Source organism: Equus quagga, chromosome 14 (assembly GCF_021613505.1).
Source record: "Equus quagga isolate Etosha38 chromosome 14, UCLA_HA_Equagga_1.0, whole genome shotgun sequence".
Taxonomy (NCBI): domain Eukaryota; kingdom Metazoa; phylum Chordata; class Mammalia; order Perissodactyla; family Equidae; genus Equus; species Equus quagga.
The window spans coordinates 71,256,180-71,265,195 of record NC_060280.1 but is presented as its reverse complement, the minus strand read 5'-3'; the positions used below and the strand labels follow the sequence as shown (position 1 = coordinate 71,265,195).

Sequence of the window (9,016 nt, the reverse complement as noted above, 5' to 3'; positions counted from 1 at the left end):
ATGAGGAATCACACTCCTGTAACTGAGTTCCTCCTCATGGGAATCCCTCACACAGAAGGGCTGGAAAATGTGCTCTTTGTCTTCTTTCTGGCCTTCTACTTGCTCACTCTGCTGGGGAACCTGCTCATTCTTCTGGCCATCCTCACTTCTTCCAACCTCCACACTCCCATGTACTTCTTCCTGGGAAACTTGTCAGTGTTTGACGTATTTTTTCCTTCAGTGAGTTCCCCCAAAATGATGTCCTACCTGATGGGGCAAAGCCGGACCATCTCTTACCAGGGATGTGCCTCCCAGCTCTTCTTTTACCACTTCCTGGGTTGCACTGAGTGTTTCCTGTACACCGTGATGGCCTATGACCGTTTTGCAGCCATCTGTCACCCCTTGCGATACACAGTCATCATGAACCACAGGCTGTGCACCATCATGACTCTAGGCACCTGGATGGGGAGCTGTCTGCATGCATCTGTCCTCACATTCCTGATCTTTAAGTTACCCTACTGTGGCCCCAATGAGGTGGATCATTTCTTCTGTGATATCCCTGTGGTGCTGCCCTTGGCCTGTGCAGACACCTCTCTGGCTCAGATGGTGAGTTTCACCAACGTAGGTGTTGTTTCACTCACGTGTTTTCTTCTTATCCTCACTTCTTATACTCACATTGTTATCTCTATATTGAAAATCAGCTCCTCAGAAGGCAGGCGCAGAGCCTTCTCAACCTGCAGTGCCCATCTGACTTCCATCCTGCTTTTCTATGGACCTGTGGTCCTCATTTACCTCCGGCCTGCCTCCAGCCCTTGGCTGGATTCTGTGGTTCAGGTGTTGAATAATATTGTTACTCCTTCCCTGAATCCTCTGATATATACCTTGAGAAACAAGGATGTGAAGTTGGCTCTGAGAAACGCACTGATCCAAGGAGTATCTACACTTGGAGCCTAAGCTTTCACGTCATTATCTGTCCTTACAAATTTACCTTGTATTTATCTGGGGCAAGTAGTTTCTTGTAGTTGGCGTGATTGCTAAGTGGGATTTGGGACAAATAGATGAAGTTGAATATAATCTCATGTGATTTATACATATATATTTATACACTTTTTTGGTCACCAAAATCTTTTACAGTGATTATTATTTTATGCAGGCACTATTCTATGCACTTTAGAAATACTGACATTTATAATTACTATAATTATCATATGGACTAGGTAATATTATTATCCCAATTTACTGAGGAGGCTGTTAAGGCACTGAGTTTAAGACAATTCTCCAGTGTCACAGTTAGAAGGTTGCTAAGCTAAGATGTGAACAAAAGGATCTTAACCTAGTGCTAATGCCGCCTCTCTATTGTATGAAAAATAGCATAAATATTTACTTCTCCTGGAAACTTCTCTTCAATTAACGTAGAATATCCTCCAACTTGCCAAAAAATCTGCACTATGTTAAATTTATTCCATTGATCTCTATTATTTTGTAGTCTATATTTCAATGAATGACAGGTATTTGAGTCTGAGATAAAGAAATTTGATTACATTTTAGGAACCAAGCGATATCCATATATCTGTTAACCTGTATTAGCATTGAGCCTGCACCCCCAGTTAAGTATATTCATTCCTTATGACAACTGTTTGGAGTATGTAATCAAAATAGCAGATTTCCTTTCTTTAAGTCAAAGACTGAATTTGAATTCCAGAATATCTGAAAATATCTGATAATTTTTTCTCATGTAAATAAATAAGTTTGAAGAGAATAGGGAAATTGTAAAAATGTAAAGTGAATAGTAATCACTCACACATCCTACCACCCAAACATAGCCACTATTAACCCGGGCATTTCTCCTCTCTCTCATTAGTGACTAAATGAAAACTAGAGATTCTGACTTCCTGTTTAGAATTATTTCAACTATACCACCTATATGTATGTGTATCTATATATGTATGAGATTTATACAGTTCTAATCTTGTTTTGTAGGTTATTATCTTATTTTAGGAGTGTATTAAGCATTTTCAATCACCACAATTTTTCAACAGTTTTATTGACATGTAGTTCATATACAAAACAACTCACCTACTTAAAGAGTATAATTCACTTGTTTTTAATATATAAACACGCAACCACAACCACAATTTTGGAACATTTTCATCACCACAAAAAGAAATCCTGCACCATTTAGCTATCATCCCTCTCTTGCTCTATTATCTTCAGCTCTAAACAATCAGTAACCTACTTTCTGTATCTATTGATTTGCCTGTTCTGGACATTTCATATAAATGGGATCATGTGATATGTGGGAGGTTTTTGACTGGCTTCCTTAACTTTGCATAATGTTTTCAAGGTTCATCCAAGTTGTACCATGTTACCTTTTTTTTGTTTCCAGTTCTTATCATACGTGGCCTGAATGTTTCCAGTTCCTTTGACTTCCTGTCACCCTTTATTTTATTTTTTTAAAAGACTTTCTTTTTTTTTTTTGGTAAGATTGTTGCTGAGCTAACATCTGTGTCAATCTTTCTCTATTTTGCATGTAGGACGCCGCCACAGCATGGCTTGATGAGTGCTGTGTAGGTATGCACCTGGGATCTGAACATGTGAGCCCCAGGTCACCAAAGCAGTGTGGGTGAACTTAACCCCTATGCCAATGGGCCAGCCGCTAAAAGATTTTCTTTTTTTAGAGCAGTTTTAGGATTACCACAAAGTTGAGAGAAAAGTACAGAGATTTCCTAAATACTCCCTACTTCGACGCAGGCATAGCCATTATCAACATCACTCACCAGAATGGTACGTTTTTTACCAAGGATAAACCTACATTGACAAATCATAAGCATCCAAAGTCCATAGTTTACCTTACGGTTTACTCTTGGTGTTGTCCATTCTATGGGCTAACATGTTCCCTTTTATGCCTAAATACTATTCAATTGTATTGATATGTGACAATTTGCTTATCCATTCATTTGATAGATATTTGAGTTGTTTCTATCTTTTGGATGTTGTGAATAGTGCTGCTGTGAATATTATTGTGTACATTTATGCTTGAACACCTATTTTCAATTCTTCTGTGTCTATACTTAGTATTGGAATTATTGGGCCATATGGTAATACTATGTTGAACCTTGTTATGAATCACCAAACTATTTTCCATGGTGGCTGCAACATTTTACATTCCAACCAGCAATGTATGAGGGTTCTAATTTCAACACATCCTTGCTAACACTTATCATTTTCCATATTTTGATTATAGTTATCTTAATGATCATGCACTAATAGCTCATTGTAGTTTTGATTTGCATTTCCCTGATGACTAATGATGTTGAGCATTGTTTCATGCACTGTTTGCCATTTGTATATCTTATTTTGAACAAAAACCCATTCAAATCTTTTGCCCATATTTAAATCAGGCCGTTTGTCTTTTCATTGCTGAGTGTAAGAGTTCTTTATTCTTGGATTCTACACCCTTATCAAATATATGATTTTCAAATATTATCTCCCACTCTGTGAGTAGTCTTTTCACCTTTGATAGTGTCCTTCATGGACAAAAGTTTAAAATTTTCATGTTGTCCTATTTATCTATGTCTTCATTTGTTGCTTGTATTTTTGAAGTCATATCTAAGAAATCACTGCCAAATCGAAGATCATGAAGGTTTTCCTCAAAGAATTTTATAGTTTTAGTTCTTACATTTAGGTTTTTGATCTATTTTGAGTTAATTTTTGTATATGGTGTGAGATGATTCCAAATTTATTTATTTTTTTGCCTGTGGATTTCCAATTGTCCCAAGACTATTTTTTGAAATACTATTCTTTCCCACTGAATGGTCTTGGCCCTCTGTAGAAAATCAATTGGACATACAGACATAGTTTGGTTTAGTTCTAAAGTCTAAATTCTGCTTCATTTATCTATATGTCTATCCTGATGCCAGTGCCACACTCACTTGAATATCATTATTTTGCAGTAAGATTTGAAATTGAGTAGTGAGTCCCCCTACTTCTACTTCATTTTTTAGATTGTTTTGTACTCTGGGTGGTTCCTTTGCAATCTGGTATGAATTTAAAAATTAACTTGTCAATTTTCACAAAGGAGACAGCTGAGATTCTGATATAGATTGCATTGAATGTGTAGATCTACCTGGGGAGAATTGTCGTCTTAACAATATTAAATCTTCTAATCCATGAGCAAGGGATGTTTTCCCATTCATCCACAACTTCTTTTACAGCAATTCCTTATAGTTTTCAGTGTACAACTCTTTCACTTCCTTGGTTAAATTCATTTCTAGGTATTTTATGCATTTAGATGCTATTAATTGGAATTGTTTTCTTAATATCCTTTGAAGAGTTTTGTTTGCCTATATATAGAAATACAATTGATTTTGTTTATTGATCTTGTATCCTGCAATCTCGCTGAACTCCTTCATTTGTTCTAATAGGTTTTTACTGGATTCCTTAGGATTTTCTGTGTAGATGATCCTGCCACTTGCAAACAGAGATAGTTTTACTATTTCTTTCCCATATGGATACTTTTTTGTTCTTTTTCTTTACTTTCAGTTTTTTTATTCTTGTCTAATTTGTCTGTCTAGAAATTCTAGCACAATGTTGAGCAGAACTGCTAAGAGCAAAAATGCTTGTCTTATTCTTGGGCCAGCCCATGGCCGAGTGGTTAAGTTTGCGTGCTCCGCTTCGGAGGCCCAGGGTTTCGCCAGTTCAGAAAGTGAGTGTGAACGTTGCACTGTCATCAGGCCATGCTGAGGCAGCATCACACATAGCACAGCCAGAAGGGCCTAGAACTAGAATATACAAACATGTACCGGAGGGCTTTGGGGAGAAGAAGAAGGAAAAGGAAAAAAAATGAGGAAGATTGGCAACAGCTGTTAGCTAAAGTGTCAATCTTTAAAAAAAAAAGAAAAATCCTTGTCCTCTTCTTCACTTGGGGGTAAGCATCTAGGTTTTTATCACTAAGTATGATGTTGGCTGTGAGCTTATCATGGATGCCATGTATCATGTTGAGGAAGTTCCATTCTATTCCTAGTTTGTTGAGTGTTTTTGTTATGAAAGTATGTTGGTTTTGTCAAGTGATTTTTCTATATTGATTGAGATTATCATGTGTTTTTTGTGGGTTTCTTTTTTTGTGAGGAAGATTGGCCCTGAGCTAACATCTGTTGCCAATCTTCCTCTTTTTTATGTGAGATGCTGCCACAGCGTGGCTTGACTAGAGGTGCTCAGTCTCTACCTGGGATTTGAATTTGCAAAGCCTGGGCTGCCAAAGCAGAGTTTGTGAACTTAACCACTACACCACTGGGCTGACCCCTGTTATTTGACATGGTTTATTACATTAACTGATTTTGGGATGTCAATACAAACTTGCATACTTGGGATAAATTCCCATTTCGTCTTGGTGTATAATTCTTTTAGTAGGTCAGTGGATTTTGTTTGTAAATATTTGCTGATGATTTTTACTCTATGGACAGAAGAAATATTGACTTATATTTTGTTTTATTTTCTTGTAATGTCTTTGGTTTTCAGTATCAGGGTAATCCAGGCTTCATAGAATTACCTGGAGATGTTCCTCCTTCTTCTATTTTTAAAAGTGTTTGTGAAAATTGATATTAATTCTTCCTTAAGTGTTTCATGGAATTTAAAAGTGAAACCACGTGGGTTTGGGCTTTTATTTGTGGGTAGTTTTTTGATTAGTAACTCAAATCTTTATTTCATATTCAGATTGTCTATTTCTTCTTGAGTCAGTTTCAGTAGCTTCTTTATAATTTTCAAAGAATTCATTCATTTCATGTATCTAATTTATTTACATACAGTTGTTCACATTATTCGTTTATCATCCTTTTTTATTTCTGTAAGGTTGGTGATAATGTCCTATCCTTTAGTTCTGATTATGATAAATTGAGTCTTCTCTCTCTTTTTAATTCATCCATCCATCTAAAGGTTTGTCAATTTTGTTGATCCTTTCAAAGAACCAACTATTGATTTTATTTATTCTCTCTTACTGTTTTTCTATTTTTTATCTCATTAATTTATATATACTATTTTCTTCCTTGTGCTTGATTTAGATTTATTGTGCTCTTCTTCGTTCAGGGTTTTAAGGCAGAAAGTTAGGTTATTGATTTCAGGACTTTCTTCTTACTATAGGTATTCAAAGTACAAATCTTTTTAAGCACTGTATTAGCAGCATTACATAAGTTTCATCATGTTGTATCTTTATTTCATCTCAAAGTATTGTCTAATTTACATTTTGATTTCTTTTTTGACTCATTGCTTATTTTTAGTCTATTGTTTAACTTTCACATATTTGTGAATTTTCCAAATTTCTTTCTGATGTAGGTTTCTAATTTCATTTCATTGTACTTAGGAACAGCTTGGATATTTCAATTCTTTTATTGAGGTTTGTTTAATGGGCTAGCATATGATCTATCCTGAAGAAAATTCCATGTGAACTTGAGGACAACTGCTATTGATGGGTGGAATGTTCTATAGATATATGTTAGGTCTAGTTGGTTTATAGCATTGCTCAATTCATTTATTTCTTTGTTGACCTTCTGTCTAGTTATTTTATCCATTATTGAAACTGAGTGTTGTTGAATTGTCTATTTCTCTTTTCATTTCTGCCCTCTTTTGCTTCATGCATTTTGGTACTGTTGTTAGATATCTATATGCTTTTAATCATTATATCTTCCTGATATATTGTCCCTTTTATCATTATAAAATGTCCCTGTTTATCTCTAGTAACATTTTTCTAAAGGCAATTTTGTCGTTTAGTCTACCACTTCAGCTTTTCTGTGGTTGTTGTTTGCATGGTGTATCTTTTTCCATGCTTTTACTTTCATTCTATTTATATCTTTGAATTTCAAGTGTGTTTCTTATAGACAGTTTGTGGATCATGTTGGGGTTTTACAATTTCTGCTTTTTGATTGAACTTTTACTCCATTCACATTTCTGTTAATGTCAACAGAGTTGGATTTACATGTGCTGTTTTACTTGTTTTTATCTTTTTTTTTGTGGCAGATTAGCCCTGAGCTAACTACTGCCAATCCTCCTCTTTTTGCTGAGGAAGACTGGCCCTGAGCTAACATCAGTGCCCATCTTCCTCTACTCTTTATGTGAGATGCCTACCACAGCGTGGCTTTTGCCAAGCAGTGCCATATTCACACCCAGGATCCGAACCAGTGAACCCCAGGCCATCAAGAAGCGGATTGTGCGAACTTAACTGCTGCACCACTGGGCCAGCCCCCTTTATTTTTTGTTTCATGTCATCTCTATTTTTCTTGCTCCATTGTTCCTTTATTTTTCCTTTTGCATTAATTTCTAAGGTAGTGTTTTCATTTATTTAATGAGTGTTTTTTACTAAAGTTTTTGAGTCATTACCTTTGTGATTGCTCTAGGGCTTATCATCTCACAACTTAGCTGATCAAAATCAGCTTCAGATTTAAAATAATTCCAGAGTGATATAGAAATATTACTCCTAAGCAGCTCTATTCCTTTCCCCCTTTCCATGGTATTATTATTATACAAATTTTGGTTGTCTTCATTTCTTTCTGTGTATTTGAATTACCATCTGGAGTTATTACCTTAACCCACTGCACCTTTGCTCCCACCCACCTCTTTTTGGCTTTTATAGTAAAAGATATTACATTTCTGTATATTATATGTCCAATAATAAGTTCATAGAAATGACAAACATGCATCTATACTTTCTTTTACAATTGCATACTTATCTTTCAGTTTTTCTTCTGGATTTGGAATACCTTCTGGGGTTACATGTTTTCAGCCTAAAGAACTTCATTTAGTATTTCTTGTGAGGTGCATTTGCTGGAAACAAATCTCCCAATTTTTGCTTTTCTGAGAATGTCTTTATTTCATATCCAGTTTTGAAAAATGTCTTTTTCATATGTAGGATCCTGGTTGACTTTTTTTTCTATGAGTGCTTAAATAATTATCCTGCTGCTTTTTGACCACCATTGTTTCTCATGAGAAGTCAGCTATTTGTCTTATTGGGTTTCTGTGTAAGTGATGAGAGATTTTTCTCTTGATGCTTTCCACATTTTCTCTTTCTGTTTGGCTTTTGGTGTTTTTACTATGATGTTTGTTTGTGGATTTTTTGTGCTTATCCTACTTGGAGTTCATTGAGCTTCCTGGGTGTATAGATTATTGCATTTCTATAAATTTGGAAAGTTTTTAGCCAGTATTTCTTTGAATTGTTCTTAATGCTCCTTTCTGTCTCTCTTCTTCTGGCACTGCGATTAAGTGTAAGTTGGTGCACTTGATGGTGTCCCACATTTCTCTGAGGCTCTGTTCACTTTTCTGCATTTTTTTTTCTCTATCCTTTGGCTTGCATACTCTCTATCAACTTATCTTCAAGTTTGCTAATTCTTTCTTCTGCGGGTTACTGTTGAGCCTATCTAGTAAATTTTTCATTTCAGGTATTGTACTTTTCTACCATGGCTTTTCCATTTGGTTATTTCCTGTAATTTGTACCTATTGATATTCTCTATTTGATTCAATGTTGTCATTGCACTTTCCTTTACTTCTTTAATCACGGCTTCCTTAGTTCTTTGAACATATGTGTAATGACTATTTTGAAGTATTTGCCTATTAAAATCTGAAATTTGATTACTCTCACAGGCAGTTTATTTTGCCTCTTTTTTCTTTTCTAGTATAGGGATCATGCTTTCTTGTTTCTTTGGTTGTCTTATAATTTTTTGTTGAAAACTGAACGTTTTAGATATTATACTTTAGCAGTGCTGGGTACTGGTTACTGCTTGTCTCCAGAGAATGTTATTATATTTTGTTTGTTTAGTGCCTGGCTGAATCATTTTAATGAAGTCTGCTTTTTCCCTTGTGGTGTTAAACCTCTGACATTGCTTCCCAGAGTGAGGTACAGCCATGAGTATTCCCACAGGCATCCTCAGATAACACCGGCATTGGCAGGGCTCACTTCGATGGTCTCTTTCCCTCACCAACATAGCTCTTCAACTCCACTAATTTCTGATTGATTGCTTTATTTTTTTTTAACAATTTCCTGGGACCTAAATTG

At 35.6% G+C, this 9,016-nt stretch overlaps 1 protein-coding gene across 1 annotated transcript; it reads left to right on the top strand.

Moving 5' to 3' along the window:
- LOC124225806 (putative olfactory receptor 10D4) lies at positions 1–933 on the top strand. Its single transcript, XM_046638478.1, has one exon. The coding sequence runs from the start codon at positions 1–3 to the stop codon at positions 931–933; it is 933 nt and encodes a 310-aa protein (XP_046494434.1).
- Positions 934–9,016: the final 8,083 nt, after the last annotated feature.